The following is an 18,192-nucleotide window of genomic DNA, read 5'->3' as shown; positions in this document are numbered from 1 at the left end:
TTGCACCCATATTTGTTTGTTATTTTTTTTAGAAATTAATTTGATTCTCCGTGCACTGATGGTGGTTGCAGATGAGGAAAATATTGATCAGCTTCAATTAATGAGCAACATAGAAATAACAATGAAGAGGAAAAACAAACCAATGATGAAGGGAAAGACCACGTGACTCACTTATTAAATTTTTTTAAAATTTAAAATAGAATAATTCTCACCATTGAATTGATTCATCACAACAGACGAGATTTGGTATAAATATTTAAAATTACACCTGCCGTAAACTATGTAACACTCTTGTTACATTGATTCATACACAACCTTTGTTTAATTTTAAACAAACTCTTAATTGATTTATTCATCAAAATCCATGTAAATTTTTGCAACTTAATTTTTTAAAATTGTAAAAATTATTATTTTTTAAATTGTGAGACTTAATTTAAAAATATAAAACCTTTTGACAACATAATGTGTTTTTTTTATATTACAAATTATAGGTATTTTTTTATAAACAGTAATTTTATTCAAATCAAATAATATCAATACGAGCAACAGAGTTCTTCTTGGGAATGTTTAATTATCACAACTGATTATCGAATATTGCATTAAACCTAAATAAAAATCAAACTCATTCAGTTTTGTATTTATTTTGACCATAGAATAATACCGTAAGCCGTCAACTCTAAACCATAGAATAATACTAAAAGCACGAGGCAGTTGATAAACACGAACCTGTGGGCCCCACGAAGCGACCTCCGACGCTACCAGAGCCAAGACATTCACCTTCTTCCACTGGGCCACTGGGCCCCACACAAGCAAACCAGAGAGAGAAGAAGAAGAAAGTAACGAATGAGGATTCAGCATTTGATAGAGTCTCTGAGAGCCACAACTTTAGATACGTACGCTCGCACGTGTCAACCGCGCGTCCCTCGTGCGCTCTCTCCGTCGCCGTTTAGCAAAAACACGCGAACCCTCTCTTCTCTTCGATTCGAAACTAACTAATTTCTATCTTCTTCTCTTCGCGTAGCGCGTCGTCCCCCGCAACGACGTCGTTTCATGGTCGCGTTGTTGTTGTGCTGGTTCTCTATGCGAAAATCTTCTGAGGGCTTCTCGGCGATGAGTGGAGTAATTCATTCTCTGGTGTTTGATTCCGCATTTCCATTTCTAAATTTCTCTGTCTCCCATGTAAGAAATGTTTGATTGGAACGACGAAGAGGTTAGTCATTCAATTTTCTATTTTTCCATTTTTCTCTTGTTACTATTATTAGATCGTAGTTTGTTGTAAACTTGTAATTGTAATAAATTTGTGTATGGTGTATATATATACTTTTGGTTTGCCAGAATATATATTTTTTAATAAACGTGCTTAGGTTATTGTTATTGTATACTAGTAATTTTTCTTAAAAAATTTCTTGGGGTGTATTTTGGTGATTTGAGACTTGAGTATGAAGTGATTATAAGAAATTGAAATTAAGGTGAAGATGTTGTCTTGTGTTGTTGCTTTTTGTTCATCCTTTTGGTATGAAATGTTTGTAAGAAAAAAAAAACTATTTATTGAAAATTGAATATGATTGGGAACTTTGACCAACGGTTGGTCTCATTTGTTGTGTTTGTGTCTTATTGATGCAAATCTGAACTAGCAGGAAAGAGTTATTAGTGGATAACTTCAATCTTGTTTTAAAATAGAAGGCTTGTTAAATACGAATTTGGTTACTAGGTTTTGAAAGGCTCTGTCAGACTGTCAGTTGTTGAAAAACATGTTGGTGCTTCGTTTGGTCCTTCCTTCACTTTGAGGCAGTCCTGACTTATGAAAGTATTCTTTAGGAGATGAGAATAATGATAGTTTATGTGATAAAGGGGAATTTTGGTTGATGGTCTGAAAGTAGATGATGGGACGAGGAATGGAGTGTGGACTTGATCCAGTATGCAGTGTTTTGGAAAGATGATATTGCAATCTCAAAATATTTCATTGAGAGGACATGCAAAGGGAAGTTGGGAATTGCTTTATGGTTGGATTGTGAGAGGTCTTATCATAATTTTTCTGGACCTTAAGTGACTGGTTCAGAGGAGGGGAGGGATTTTAATAGAGGGGAAGGAAGGGGAGGGATTTTCTTATTAGACATTCTGTTTATTTAAGAGGAGAGGTGGGACGGAGAATTGACCTTGTTTTTGTTTGGTTCAAAAGGGAGGGGAGGGATATTAAAACTTAATAAACTTTTATATTCTTGCAATTTTAAATTTCAAAACATAGTGTAGATGTTTTAGTCAATGCACCTGAAATGTTTTAAATCTCCCCCTCCCCTCTAAATACCACTAATATTGGAGTGGAGAAAAATTGGACATGAAACGATTTTGCTCCCCTCCATTCTTGCCCATACTAAAAATTGAACCAAACAACAAAACATTATAAAAATCCTCCCCTCCCCTCCATTTCCCCCAACTGAACAATAGGTAAGAGTATAGTCACCGCCAGATACCTTAAAATGAAGTTTGACATTAATGAGGAGTAATGGAGGTGGAAGGTGGTCATGATTTGTATTTTGTAGTGCCTGTCTCCTAGAAAGGAAGAGAAAAATCAACACTATGTTTGTTGATACATTTTGGGAAAGCTGGTTGCTGCACTTGGATTCATGATTTTTTGTGATTCCGCACAATAAGGAGGCCCGGGAAAGAGTGACTTGAAGCTTGAATATGTGAGAAAATAAAAACTGTTCACTCACTCACTTGCTTTATTACATTCAAATAATACATATATATATACATCAAAAAGGGATAGAGACAGCTTGACAAGACAAGCCATACTGCTGTCTTCTACCACAAGCTAAGTAGGAGACTAGGGAAGCTAAAAACAAAATCTATCAAAAGATACACATAATTATAACACTCCCCCTCAAGCTGGAGCATATAAATCATATGCACCAAGCTTGGAACATATAAACTGAATCTTAGGCCCCCTTAAAGACTTAGTCAAAATATCAGCTGGCTGATCATTAGAATTAATGAACTCAGTGGCAATCTCTTTGGACAGTAGCTTCTCTCGAATAAAGTGACAGTCAATCTCTATGTGCTTGGTCCTCTCATGGAAGACTGGGTTTGAAGCAATGTGAAGAGCAGCCTGATTATCACAATATAACTTCATTTGCACCACTTTGCAGAATTTCAACTCTTCAAGAATTTGTTTAACCCACATAAGTTCACATGTAACCATAGCCATAGATCTGTATTCAGCCTCTGCACTAGATCGAGCAACAACAGCTTGCTTCTTACTTTTCCAACAGATAACATTTCCTCCAATAGAGACGCAGTATCCTGATGTGGATCTCCTATCCATGGGACAGCCAGCCCAATCTGCATCACAATACCCAGATATTTGTGTGTTACCTTTGTCTTCATAAAGCAGTCCTTGTCCCGGAGCTCTCTTTATATATCTAAGAATACGTGTAACAGCATTCCAATGATCAGCACGGGGATTTTGCATAAATTGGCTAACTACTCCAACAGCAAAGGAAATATCAGGTCTTGTAATAGTGAGATAAATTAGTTTTCCCACAAGTCTCCTATATCTTTCGGGGTCATGATAGATTTCACCTTGATCTGCCATGAGCTTCAGATTAGGATCCATAGGGCTATCAACAGGTCTACAATTCTGCATGCTTGTCTCCTCCAAAATGTCAAGAGCATACTTTCTCTGTGAGATCACAACACCATCTCCTGATTGAGCCACCTCAATACCAAGAAAGTACTTCAAATACCCTAGGTCTTTGGTCTGGAAATGACTGAATAAGTGCTCCTTTAGCTGGACAATCTTAGTAGCATCATTCCCTGTAATCACTATATCATCAACATATACTATCAAATAAACACATTTCCCAGGGGATGAATGACAATAAAAAACAGAATGATCGGCTTCACTTCGTTTCAACCCAAAGAGTTGAACAATATGACTGAATTTACCAAACCAAGCCCGAGGGGATTGCTTCAACCCATAGAGGGATCGACGCAGCTTACACACAAGACCATACTCCCCCTGAGCAACAAACCCAGGAGGTTGCTCCATGTAGATCTCTTCCTCAAGGTCACCATGAAGAAATGCATTTTTAATATCAAGCTGATGGAGAGGCCAATGACGCATGGCAGCCATAGCAAGGAACAGACGGACAGTAGTGATCTTAGCGACTGGAGAGAAAGTGTCACAATAATCAAGGCCATATACCTGAGTATAACCTTTAGCCACTAAGCGAGCCTTAAGTCGATCAATCTCACCATTAGGCCCAACTTTAACTGTATAAACCCATCTGCAACCCACAGCCTTCTTGCCAGGAGGAAGGGAAACAAGTTCCCAAGTACCACTATGTTCAAGAGCCTGCATTTCATCAATCATAGCCTTTCGCCATCCAGGATGACTCAGTGCCTCATGAATATTAGAAGGGACAGAATGCGAAGATAGAGAGAAAACAAAAGAAGAATATGAAGGAGACAAACGATGATAGCTTAGAAAGTTATAGATAGGATGAGGATTACGAGAGGATCTAGTACCTTTGCGGATGGCAATGGGCCAGTCTGAATCAGAGGGATGAGAAGTAGCAGGATCCATGGCTTGAGGATTGATTGAAGAAGGATGAGAATCAAGAGGAGAAGCTTCAGATACTGTAGAACCAACTGGCTGTGTCCTGCGTTGATATGTAAGAAGAGGTGGAGGAGCAACTTCAGGTGGATGTGGTGGAGAAGATGGAACTTCACTAACATCTTGGTTTAAGGTACCTAGAGGACATGGAGAGGGAATCGGAAGAACATTTTGGATGGAAGAAGAATAGTCCGTAGATGATGGAAAGAAAGGTGTGTCTTCAAAGAAGGTTACATCTGCAGACATATAGTATCGCCTGGTAGGTGGAGAGTAGCATTTGTAACCCTTTTGAAGACGAGAATAACCTAAAAAGACACACTTGATTGCTCGGGCAGAAAGTTTATCTAAACCAGGGGAGAGATTATGGACAAAACAAGTACAACCAAACACTTTGGGTGGAACATGGAATAAGTGATCATGAGGAAAAATGATTGAGTGAGGAATTTGATTCTTAAGAGAAGAAGAAGGCATTCTGTTGATTAAGAAACAAGCAGTGAGCACCGCATCCCCCCAATGGTGTGAAGGAACATGAGAGGCGAACATTAGTGATCGTGCGGTGTCAAGGAGATGACGATTTTTCCTTTCTGCTATACCATTTTGCTGTGGTGTATGAGGACATGTAGATTGATGCAGAATGCCTTTTGAAGATAATAAAGAAGAGAAATCATGAGAGAAATACTCTTTGGCATTATCACTTCTGAAAATCTTAATTGTTTTTCCAAATTGGTTTTCAATTTCATTGAGAAAGGACATGAAGATAGGCAAAAGTTCAGATCTGTCTTTCATTAAATAAACCCAAGTACATCTAGAGAATTCATCAATAAAAGTTACAAAATATCGAAAACCAAAAGATGTAACACGGCTTGGTCCCCAAATATCAGAATGAATGGTAGAGAAAGCTGAATTACATCTTTGAACAGTTTGTGGAAATGATGACCTAACATGTTTTCCTAGTTGACAAGATTCACATTCTAAGACTCGAAGATTCTTCAGACTAGGGATCATCAATTTTAGTTTTGGTAGACTTGGGTGACCTAGACGATCATGCAAAAGTTTGGGATTTGACGTTGCTGAACAGGAGACAGACAAGTTGGACTTCATGTAGTAAAGTCCTCGTGATTCATGTCCTTCTCCAATCAGTCGACCCGTGCCATGTTCCTGGATAACAAAAGAATTAGCGGTAAAGGTTACTGAGCAATTTAATGAACGAGTTAACTGACTCAATGAAATTAAATTATAGGGACATTGTGGAATAAACAAAACAGAGTCCAACTTCAATGAGGAAGATAAAGATACTTGACCACTTCCTTGAGCTGCAACTTTGGAACCATTAGCTACAGTGACAAGATGAGGAATTTTTGGAAAAGAAATGGATGTAAAAGAGGACTTATTACCAGAAATATGATCAGAGGCACCTGAATCAAGTATCCAAGGACTGAGACCGTCAATAGATTGAGAAATACATGCTGTTGAATAACATGGTACAGAGGAAGATGAAGCCTGGTTGCTGGATTTCTCGGATTTCAGCTTTAGATACTCCTGATACTCTGTATCAGAGAACTTAGGCTCTGATTTTTCGGTCTGAGTTACCTGAGCTACTTTGTCAGGGAAGCCATGCAGGGAATAACAATTCTCTTGAGTGTGACCCATCCTCTTGCAATATGTGCATTGAGGACGTCCACTCCTTCCACCACGACCTCCTCTATTGTTGCGACCTCCCCCTCTTCCACGAGATGCAGCCATAGCTGATGTTTCCACACTTTCAGCTAAATTTTCTTCTTTCAAGGCTTGAGGCACGCGAAGAAGTCTAGTAATGAGGGAGTCCATTGACGGGACTTGGTCACCTGCAAGAATTTGATCACGCACATGATCAAAATCTGAATGTAGACTTCTCAAGATAAGGACCATGTAGAACTTGTCCAGCTTCCTATTCACTTCCTCCAACGATTTTGCTGCAAGAAATCTCTTCAGTTCTTCCACTGCTGCTCTAGCTTTCCCTACATGCGCAATCATATCATGGCTGGTTTGTTTGAGAGCAGCAACTTTCTGGGTTGCATCAAACAAACTTTGAATGTCGTTGGCAAATATCTCTTGTGCTTTCTTCCAAAAAGAGCAACATGTTTTGAATGATCTAAGGATCTCCAAAACATCCGGTTCAACAGATTGCCATAGCACTGCACACAACTGAAAATCCAGCTTTTCCCATTCAGCTCTCTTGTCATTCGGAACAGCATCAACTCCCTTTTCCAAGTGATCATGATATCCTTGGCCGAGAAACCATAACTCCACGGAAGCAGACCAAGACATATAGTTTTTCCAGTTGAGTTTGGCAGTAGTAATGGTGGGAGTTCCAGAGAATGAAAAAACAGGACCAGAAGACGGCATTTTTGTCAAGGAAAAACAAAAAACCTAACGGAGTAGAGAGGAGGAAGCACAAAATGACATGTAAACACTGCACTAGAGGCTGGAACGAAAACAGGGGAAGACGGCGCTCCGTTTGAGACAAGTCCGGCGCGATTCCGGTGGCCGGAGGTCGGCGCGTGGGCTTCACGCGCCGGGAAGAGGCGCTGCTGTAGAGCGGCGCGTGGCGGCGAATCTGGTCACGCGGTTTGCGGGGTTGTGTCGCGCTCCTCGAGGCGCACAAAACCCTGAACTCGCTGGCGAATTTGACGGCGACGGACGGCGGCGGCGGACAGCGGCGGCGACGATGGTGGCCGGAGAACCAGCTCTGATGCCAACTTGAAGCTTGAATATGTGAGAAAATAAAAACTGTTCACTCACTCACTTGCTTTATTACATTCAAATAATACATATATATATACATCAAAAAGGGATAGAGACAGCTTGACAAGATAAGCCATACTGCTGTCTTCTACCACAAGCTAAGTAGGAGACTAGGGAAGCTAAAAACAAAATCTATCAAAAGATACACATAATTATAACAGAGTGGAATCAATTATATTGTAGCAAGGGAGATGTGAAGATGATATGGTTTCTTCCTATGGTATATTATTGGTTCCTATTCACAAATTATGAGAAGGGGGGGGGGGGGGACTGAAAAAGTTAGATATGAAAAACTTCTGGCGTACAGATTGTTAGAATGTTTTTGTTGCATTGATGAATGCAATGTTGGAGTCAGGGTTGGTTGAGTTTTCCCATATTGTCTATTGACTGGATTTAAATATTTACTACACTTGTCATAGTGCACAGGGAATTAAAAGGAATTGATGTCAAACATGGATTGGAGTAAGACAATAACAAGAATTTATAGTTTTAAGTACTAGTTCCTACATGTGATTTCCATGTTCTGCAATATTTTGTTCTCTCCTTTTTGTGTTTATTGTGCATTACTTGTGATGAATGATGATCATGGGTACCATAGTCCAATTTGTGACTGCATATTCCCTTTCAATTGTACTTTGATAAGGCAGAAATTATACTTTATTTTGTTATGAATGTTTGATGCATGGAGTCACACTTTTAATAAATTCACATTGTAATTGATGATTCGAGAGAAGGAAGAAAATAAAATTTTGGGTGCTAAGATGGGGAGAAGTATCGAAGATAGGAAATAATGAGAATTAAATGAAAAGAATGGAGGACACTGTAGGTCTGTAGTAGACGTTTGTTTTTATCAAGGTGTAATGAAATATCTTGAAAGGTGTTATAGGATTTAAGTAGTTGGTTATATTTGGCTGATGTGTGTTAGCAGCGTGATCAATTGTGGATTACGGTCCATGTTGGAAAGCCAAAATTTTGTCATTCACTCTTGCAAATGGTGTTGCGAGCAAATAGGGGAAGCATAGTGGATGAATTAAAAATATATATAATATATAAAAATATACAAAAAAATAGTCTGCTAAATGTACTTGATAAAAACTAATAACATATATAAATATTACAAAATTAGAAATATATTCTAACAAATACAATTTGTCAAAGTCTCATAATATAAGCATAAACCTCAAATCAACACTGAAAAAGATTTACAATACAAAACTAAAAATATCCTAGAAGTGAGAAGAAAAGGATGAAGGGGAAAAAAAGGCAAATCAAGAAAACAAAAAAAAATAGAAAAGGAGAAAAAAAGGATGGTGACAAAAATTGAATAATTTTAAAAAATAGACAAAAAACTAGAAATATAGAGAAGATATAAAGAAAAGATTGTGAGGGAAAAATAGCAAACGAAGAAGAATAGAGAAGAAAAAGGAATTAAAAAATATAAGAGGTTTTGCCAGAGTTAGAATCACTGGCGGGTGGTGGAGGGAGAAGATGAGTGGCAATCATCTTTTGAAATCTTTAAAAAACAATTTAAAGGATAAAAGAGGGTCCATGTCTGCCATAAACTGGCAGGAACAGAAGGTAAAATGGCATAGTAATAGTATTTACCCGTGTCTATGAATTTCCCTACTGCTAGCATCTGAAGTGTTTTATATTTCTTGTTGGGTTTTGCCTCGTCAATATTAATTATATGTTTTACAATGTACTGTTTTCAGCTTGCTAACATAGTATGGGGTGAGGTGGGTGAGGGTGATGATCATATTGTGCCTTATCCGGAGGCAAGTGAAGATCTTAATGACAAGAAAGAATGGAGTCAGGAAGCTTCTGCTACTAAACTGATTGACCAGAAGAGAATAGAGGCTAAAACTGATTTTCATCAAGGAAAGCTCGGAAGCAGTTCCAAACTTGATATAATTGAGGGACAATCTGCCTCAGAATCTGGCACAAACTCATGGCCTGATTTATCTTTATCCACTGCGGCTAAAACTGATCAGGGTTCCCTGGGTGCTGCTGATGTATCTAAAACTTTAGGTGAAATTAGCAAATTTATTTCAGCAAAGAGGTGGTAAAATTACTTATTATTGGAATTATGAGTAGACTAGATAGCATGTCTGTCAGTGTATTTGTTTGTTTGTGTACAGATGTATGTCTTCTGGTTTTATGTTCTGCCATCATTATATGTAAAACTATAAACATGTATAGTATGTAGTTATAGTTTATCATTTCTGATTATATATATTCATATATATATATATATATATATATATATATATATATCTGTGACAGAAGAGACTACACAGCTTGAAAAGGATGTAGAAAAGCAAGGTGATTTTGTCAACTATGCCTGGGATAACATAGGAAGCTTTGATGATCTTGATCGAATTTTCAGGTAAAGTATATTATCTGTACTATTCTTATGTGGTACATGCATTTTCTGAGGTAATTGTTAGCTTGAGTCTAACTAGATATTTTCTGAACTTGACCAGTAATTCTAATGGATAAAACTTCTCTCTTTCCTCTTATTCTCTTTTTGAAAACTCGTGTTACAAATTTACTCAACTGCTTGCTCATGGATCAATCTGAGTATAATTGCCCTAAACCTGTTTCTTTCAAACTCAGATAGAGCCATGTGTGCATCTATGCACAGTTGTAGCGGCAATAAGTGTCTATAGGTATCATTTAAAAAGAAAAGAGGAATTCTTGGGATGATAAATAGGGAGTAAGACCCACTAAATAGGCACTGGGACCCAAATATTTAGTAAGTCCCACATGAATTTCAACCAACAATAAAGCGTGTTAGAAAGAATGTGTTAGAGTGTGATGCTAACATCTCTAGAATTAAAAAAAAGGATGATATTATGATGTCAAATTTATGAAAATCTGTTGTTCTTCACTGATTAAACTTGAAACATTGACTTCAGGCTGCCAACTTTTGATGTTGTTTATAGGTATTTTACAATTCCTTGGATTAATTATATTGCACACATGAGGAATAACATTGAACATAAGTACTAACATAATAACATTCCTGAACACTTAATATTTATTGAACTACATCTGTCCTTGTACTCATAGTTTCGTGAGCTTTCATTGTTTACAATGGTTATATGTCTGACTAAATATTCTCGCAAGTGATGATTTTGCAGCAATGATGACGACCCTATATTTGGCCATGTAAGTCTTGAGAATTCTGATGAGCTGTGGTCTTCCAAAGACGTGAGTAACAGCACAGTACCCATACTCTTGGAGACACCAAACCCAACAAGTGCTTTAAGGAACAGATCTGAGCCTTTGGAAATTAAAGCAGAATATGTCCAACAGAATGATCGATCATTTTCCCCCAGATTTAAGAGGATTGGCGATTCTTTATCTCATGATATTGAGAAGGCTCCTGCAAACATATTCAATGTAGGATATGATAGAGATAGAATTGCCCCGGCTGATAAGGAGCAACAGGTATGTCAAGCCATATTGGAGAATGACCAATGATTAGGGGTGGGAATAATCCCAGGTCTCTGACAGGGGCCTATGGCCTAACTACATCAGACCAATGATTAGAGGGCTTATTAAAAGATAGTATTTTTAACTAAGTTATCTTGAAGGAGATAAACTTATATCATATTAACGTGTTAGACTTGACTCTTATAAAACTTAATTCACCTATTTCCACCTTTGTTTCATGCTTTGAGTAACAACAATTTTGATTTTTATAGATTATTGTTTGGTTCACAGAGCTTTTCTCTATGGTTTGAGTCTATTGTCCAATATAAAAAGTGTTGAGAATCCTGATAGGATCAATTACATATTTTGTCTTTATTATCATATCAGAATTATAGGAACAATATCTCTTATAATTTATTGTAATTGATCTATATAAAGAAGAATCCATTGTGTACTCTGACACAGTTTTCAGTTCAATATCCCTTAGTTTCTCTCATTTTACATGGTATTATAGCCAGATTGAAAGAATAAGGAAAACCGTCCCCCACCGGGGACCTACTGTCCCCGACGGACCTGTCTGATTTTCACATTTATTCCGGTAACTTGCTTCCACTTTTCAACAGATCTTTCTGCTTGCTACCCCTCTTTTCGGTGATTCCCCCCCTTTTGGGAAGCCTCCCGCGAAGCTCTGACAACCTTTCTGGAAGGTGAACCCACCACCTGCATTGTCGTCCACCGATCTACACGATGATGGTTACGACATCTCGATCGGGCTTGTGATGCTCCCTCACGTGCTTACTCTTTTGCGCACCAGACTTAACCAAACAGTGCACTTCTCTGGCGGGTGCAGGCACGTGGTGCACCGTCTTGGGCTGCGCGTCTACTGCCGGAGTTGCCCTTCTTGTGCGAGCATAACCTCAGAGTTTTGCCTCAAACAAAGCATCCTTGCGGACACACCGTTGGAGCTTGGTTCTGTTTACCCTTTTTAAGTATTGTTTGGTTTGTGATTTTGGGCACTGTGCAGTCCATTTTTTGACGTGTTTTGCATTGCTGTGAAAAAATTTCCAGTTGCCCATTCTGCTGCCTGTCCTTTTCAGCGTGTTTTCCGGACACTGCCTTCAGGTTGCTGCTTATTTTCTGGAAGAACTTTTCGGTTGCCTATTCTGTCGCTGTCCTTTTTCCGTCGTGTTTCTCAGTGACTTCTCTTGCTTCACTGGCTGTTTAAGACGATTTCGTCTCTTCGATTTGAATAATTTTGGGTCACCACGATTTGTTTGAAGCTTCCAAATCTTGGTTTTAAGAAAATCAGAACTTGCTTTGGATTTACTTAAGCCGATGGGTATTCCAGCTCTCTTCCTAGCAATATTCCCCGGTTTCACCAAGATCCATGAGTTGACTTCAAAATATTGGTTTGAAGTTTCCAAATGATGGTTTTAAAAAAGTCGGAACTTGCTTTTCTTAGGCTAATGGATATTGTAGCTCTCTCTTTCTAGCAATATTCCTTGACTTCACCAACATCCCTGAGTTGTCTTTTAAATTATTGTCTTGTTTAGTGGAACTCAAGTTTTATGTTTTTGTTGGGAATAAATTTTCTGGTAACAAGCTAAAGCTTTTTTTAGCTTGAGGGGGAGTGTTGAGAATCAAAATAGGATCAATTTCATATTTTGTCTTTATTATCATATCAGAATTATAAGAACAAAATCTCCTATAATTAATTGTAATTAATCTATATAAAGGAGCATCTGCTGTGTTTTCTAGCACATGATTTTCAGTTCAATATCCCTCAGTTTCTCTCATTTTACAAAGAGAAATTTCTTTTAATAAAAGCTTTAATATGAAATAGGCCTTTAGGTAGGCTAACAGGCCAAGCTAGGCTTTCAACATGACAAAATTAAATTGATGATTAAGATTTATATAAACAAGCCTCACAAAAAAGGTAATACACTACAAGAGTCATCATGTTCCACAGTGCAAGAACTTTATCTTTACAAAAAAAATCTAAGAAAAAAACTTGCTAAGTTCTTGGATAAAGAGTCACAAAAAAAAATTACTAAGAGAAAGCATCATTGAAAAGAAAAATCCAAAAAATAACTTGCAAATATTAATTTATTCTTTATGTTGATTGCTTAATTTTTATTTTTTCTTACAAAAAGATGTGTCCAGTGTGTGTTCAGGCATTGTCGCTTCCGTGTCAAAGTAAAAAATAAAATAAAATTGGACAATGTAAAAACATGTTCGTCACATGTCCACTGTGTTTTGGTGTTGAAAACATGTCGGGGTGTCCGACACATCCTCAGCCGGTGTGTCTGTGCTTCATATGCAATAGGCTTTATTGTCCAATCTATTTTTGTGCTTTCTGAGGTCACAGATTTATGGTTACGTGTTCCTTCATTGCTAAGTTACATGGAAATTTGAAATTAGTTCTTTGGCATTTTTAGGAACAAATGATTTTTACCTGTGTTTCTTGGTTTGAGTTGTTTATTTTCTGCGTGCTCTTTCAATAGAAATACACTTGTATCGTTCTATCCTATGTGAATGTATGCTGTTTATCAAAATTTTCAAAAGGTTTCTTACTCATCCTTAGCATAACTATGTGCTGCCTCTGGATGTTGTCTTTTTCCTTCTCAAAGTCATCAAACTTTTTACTGTTGTTATTATTCAGGATTTTGGGCAAAATAATCAGTTGAAAGCTCGGAAAAAATCACAAGGTAAACTAGAGGGAAAATCATTGAAGGAGTTTTATGGTAGCTGGTCTCCTTCATCAACTACATCTGGACAATTTCAGAATCAGCTGGTGTCTTCAGTCATACAGTCTTCTCCCTCTTCAATTCTTGGGCAGTGGAATGAGCTTCAAGGACCTGAGACACTATACCAGGACATCACAAATACATATGTGACATCCTCTGCATATGGGAACCTTACAAATACATATTCTTCTATGTCAATGCTACCACAGGCTCAGTCAGGAGTTCTTATGCGACAGCCTCTGCTTTCTCACTATGAAGCATCTCTTGGTGTTATGAATCCTGTGAGCAAGTCTGTGGACTTAGTTAAGCCTCTTACAATGACTCCCCAGGAAAAAATTGAAAAATTGAGGAGGCGGCAACAAATGCAAGCAATGCTTGCTATTCAGAAACAACAGCAAGAATTCGGCCATCAAGTTCCTAGCACTAATAAATCAATGAATGAAAAATGTGCCATAGAAATCCATAGTCAACTCTGTGATGGGGCTGATCCTGAAATTGAAGATTTAAGAACAGCTCTAGATCCACCAACTGAGCAAGATGATTCTAATACAATGTCTCTGGCAATTGATGATCATTTTGTTGAAGACACCATACTGTACATGCTTCAGGATGCTATATCAAAGGTGAGGTTGACTTTTATAATGGTTTAAGCTGTGTCATATAATTTTCTCCTTCTATGCTAATTCAGACATACCTACAATCCTGAGGCAAACTTTTTCTACAGTTAGATGTCAAAATAAGACTATGCATTAGAGATAGCTTGTTCCGGTTGGCTCAAAGTGCAATGCAAAGGAATTATGCTAATGATACAAGCAGTACAAACAACACTAGCAGAGAAGAACTTAAAGTTGCTGCAAGAGAAGAAAGCAATAGCCAAAACAGGTTTGGAAAACTATTAAGATGCCTAATTTCATTACTTGTTTATTTTATATTCATTGGTCAAGCACTTATTGTTATAAATTGAGTATCATTCTTTCTTCATTTCTAGTGGACAGACTCAGAATGTTTTAAGTGGTGGCAATTCAAAGGTAATAAACATTTGAACTTTAAGAAGAAATTGTTAGAGGAAGATAATGGGAAATCACAAAGTAGTACTAGCCTCATTTGGGATGGGATGTCTAAAAATATTTGGAAACTAAAGTAGTCTCGGGTGAATCAAAAGGTTTTAATTGAGAGAGAAGGAATTTTGGTAGTGGAATGAAACTGCAAGAAAAAGTGAGAAACATAAGGTAGTGTTTTAAGGTCTTACACGGGCAATAATGCTGAATATTGGGCAAGGCATCGGAAGGCTAGAATATGACAAGGAAAGCTGTGAATGAGTAACAACCCAAGGCTTTTAAGGAATTTTACTAATATCTTGGGACAAACTGGCAAAGAATGGAGAATGACAGATATACAAAATTGACAAAAATAAGGAAAAAGAAATCAAGAGATTTGGACCAAGTAAGATGTATTGAAGACGAAGAAAGAAAAAAATTTGGTTACAAATCAAGATATTAGAGAGAGATGGGAGAACTATTCTTATAAGTTTTTCAATGATGGACAAGTATCTACCTGTAATATGAAAGGATTAGAAATCCCAGAAGACAAACAAAATTGGGTTTACAATCATCTATCCCAAAATTTGAGTTGATAGATAATGTAAAGTTGTTGGTCCTGGAGGTATTCCTATTGATATTTATTAGAATGTGTAAGAGAATAGGGTATCATTTGTCTCATTAAACTATTTAATGAGATTTTAAGATCTAAAAAACTGATAGATGAATGAAGGAGGAGCACTGTGGTTCCTATAGAACAAAGGAGATATTTAGAATTGTGTAAACTACGGAAGGATGACTTATTTCCCATTCTATGAAATTATGGGAAAAAGTGATAGAACATTGATTAAGAGAAGAGATTGGAATTGTGGAGAATCAATTTGGATTTATCATTTATGTATGATGGTCTACAACAGAACATATTTATCTTCTACGGGGTTGATAGAAAGGTACAAGTAGGAAAAGAGACTTACACATGCTATTATTGACTTAGAAAAAACATATCATTGAGGGTCAAGAGAATTTTTGTGGAAGACTACGGAAAAGAAAGGTGTTCACATGACTTATATTCAGATTTTACAAGACATGTATGATGGGGTAACTACTGGCATGAAAACTCCTAGAAGTGAGACTAAGGACGTTCCTATAAGGATAAGGTTTATATCAAGGCATAGCCTTGGGCCCAAACTTGTTTAATCTAGTCTTGGATGTACTTACTAGAGACATACAAAAGATTATCCCTAGATGCATATTTTTTATGGATGATATAATTCTGATTTAGGAATTAAGAAAAGAGGTTAATTCTAAACTTCACTTTAGCATTTAAAAAGACAGACTTTGGAATCAAATTGTTTTCATTTAATTAAGAGCAAGAAAGAGTATATGCATTGTCATACCACCGGTTTCTAAGCTTTAGTGTTAACCATATTAAAGATGACCACACTGTCTCAACTAATCAATTGTCTTTTTGGTTATTGAATATCATGATTTGCCTTTTCAGATGCTAACATCTTTTCCCTGTATGAATCGTATCACAGATATGCTAGGATTGCTGATGTTGAAACCAAGACAAATCCCATTGATCGAACTGTGGCTCATTTGCTCTTTCATAGGCCTTTGGAGTTAACTGGGAATTATCCTGATAAGCTTGAGTCACCTATTTCTGCTAAGATACAATTTGAAAGCAGAGAAGCTAACATGGAGAAGTTTCATATGGGATGCTTGCCAGATGAGGACTTGAAAAGTAATCAACAATTTTCTCACCAAGGGCTTGAGGCCCAGCCTGAGGACCAATTTAAAAACAGTCGTTGCATAGACACCTCAGAGAATGCTTCTAACAATGTTCTAGCTGATGCTGGAGATCAGGTGCTTGAAGCCTTGCAATGAAGAAAAAGTTTCCCCTGGAATTGGAGGGTAATTCCTTCCTTTATTATTTCCCTAGTTATTGTCATGCTTTCCTCATTCAATTATATATCGATTTACTGGTAATGCAAATGTTCTCTGTTATTGTCAGCTGTCTGGATCATAATCAAGGCAACCGTTGAAGTCTATCATCACATAACTGAACACCTGTTTCTCATGTGTATGTTATCATTAATATTTATGTTTCGTCTGTCAAAATCTTGACAGTATATGTATCTCAGCATATGAACTTATTCAGCTTGGTGAGTGACTTATGTTAATAATGACTTTGTCAGACTTGTGTAGTAGTAAGTAAATGCCAATAATGTTAAAGACTACGTCAGATTTGTGCAGTAGTAATGCCACTCATGTCAAATAGTCAAGTCTTCACCAGACTGGTTTGGACCAAGCATAAAGTTGGTGTTGTATTCCTGTACTATTTAACTCGTTTTAGTTGCCCCACATCAATAGCTAACCTGTGGACTGTCATATTGAGATTGAGTCTTGATGTCAGATTGTTTTTTTATTAGGTTTATTTATGTTTCTGGTTTGAGCAGTTGGTCATGGGTTCAAATAGAGAAGAATCTTTGCATTTGCAAGGGTATGATTGTATATAATGATCCTTTTCTATGGCAAATAATCCTGCACCTGTGGGTGCTGGTCCGAACCTGTCCCTGACTTTGACAAAAAAATATCCACTTTGAGTGGGTATGAAAACACAGGTTGAAGTATTACCTGAACTTTTTAAGTGGAGATGTATATCAAATTATAGCCATATTGTCATCATTATATTTTTTAATAATTTTTTTTTCACAATATATATATATATATATATATATATATATATATATATATATATATATATATATATATATATATATATGGGATTGCTAACATACTGGCATCTCTTTCTTAATTGAAGTATGCTAGCAATCTACACCAAAATATTTGGACAGCTCTCCTTTTGCTTTAATAAATTTGTTTTAAGGTTATTGTGGTAATTTAATATCCATTTTTAAAAAATCTCTCTCCTCGACCCTCCCTCTCCCGTCTCTAAAGTCCAAACTCACTCATTTCTCTCTCTTCTCTGTTCTCTCCTCTCTACTCTCTCATTTTCGCGAACCCACTCACCTTCATCACCACTGTGCTTGATCATACACCACCGTCACAAGTCATTTGATTTTCATTTCGACATTTTTCTGAACCCAGAAACATTAGAAAAGAACCTTAAATAATAAATAGCAAAACATGAGGAAATCATGCCTTCCTCAGTGCAACCCGCTTCCTCCAAAATTGTAATTAACTAATTATTATTCGATTCCAGTTCAAAAAACAAATTAATATTCAATTAAATTTCATTTCAGTGTGTAATTAACTAAAAATTGTAATTATTTGTAACCACCATTGAAATATCAAGTCTCCTCCATGACAATTTTATTTAGTATTAATCTTCCATCGATTTTGATCAGGCCTTAATTTGACAAACAAAATTTTCTGCGAGCTTTCCCGTTGCTTCTTTTTATATGAAGGTAGTTGTTTTTTATACGACAGTTTCGTTGACATTCTCTTTTCCCTTCAACTATTCCGACGAGATTCTGTGTCCGCTTCGTGTCGGTGCACAGATGTTCCTAAATCTTCTCAACACACAAACTTGTTGTGGAACTCC

The 18,192-nt window shown here is 37.0% G+C and overlaps 1 protein-coding gene across 3 annotated transcripts; it reads left to right on the top strand.

The window, feature by feature from the left end:
- Window positions 1-887: 887 nt before the first annotated feature.
- Window positions 888-17,069, top strand: LOC114388213 (protein LNK2-like). 3 transcript variants are annotated; one of them, XM_028348576.1, is made up of 8 exons: window positions 892-1,210; window positions 9,115-9,430; window positions 9,689-9,788; window positions 10,546-10,855; window positions 13,503-14,210; window positions 14,312-14,469; window positions 16,163-16,538; window positions 16,639-17,069. In XM_028348576.1, exons 1-7 carry the CDS (start codon window positions 1,187-1,189, stop codon window positions 16,509-16,511), a joined length of 1,965 nt encoding a protein of 654 aa, XP_028204377.1. In that variant the 5' UTR covers window positions 892-1,186; the 3' UTR covers window positions 16,512-16,538; window positions 16,639-17,069. The 3 variants fall into 3 exon arrangements, with proteins under 3 accessions (XP_028204378.1, XP_028204377.1, XP_028204376.1); XM_028348575.1 differs by having other exon boundaries at window positions 9,686-9,788; XM_028348577.1 differs by lacking the exons at window positions 16,163-16,538; window positions 16,639-17,069 and adding an exon at window positions 14,576-14,645 and having other exon boundaries at window positions 888-1,210; window positions 9,686-9,788.
- Window positions 17,070-18,192: the final 1,123 nt, after the last annotated feature.

The sequence above is a fragment of the Glycine soja genome, chromosome 15, assembly GCF_004193775.1.
Source record: "Glycine soja cultivar W05 chromosome 15, ASM419377v2, whole genome shotgun sequence".
NCBI lineage: Eukaryota > Viridiplantae > Streptophyta > Magnoliopsida > Fabales > Fabaceae > Glycine > Glycine soja.
Note: the sequence above shows the minus strand (reverse complement) of the source record. Positions and strands in the feature narration are given on the sequence as shown.

What these genes read in the sequence shown, in the direction of transcription:
- LOC114388213 (XM_028348575.1), top strand. Translation starts at nt 1,187, where the DNA reads ATGTTTGATTGGAACGACGAAGAG. An exon ending in TTCAGGATGCTATATCAAAG is followed by an intron (nt 14,211 to 14,311) that starts GTGAGGTTGACT and finishes CTTTTTCTACAG; the next exon opens with TTAGATGTCAAAATAAGACT. An exon ending in GAAAGCAATAGCCAAAACAG is followed by an intron (nt 14,470 to 16,162) that starts GTTTGGAAAACT and finishes ATCGTATCACAG; the next exon opens with ATATGCTAGGATTGCTGATG.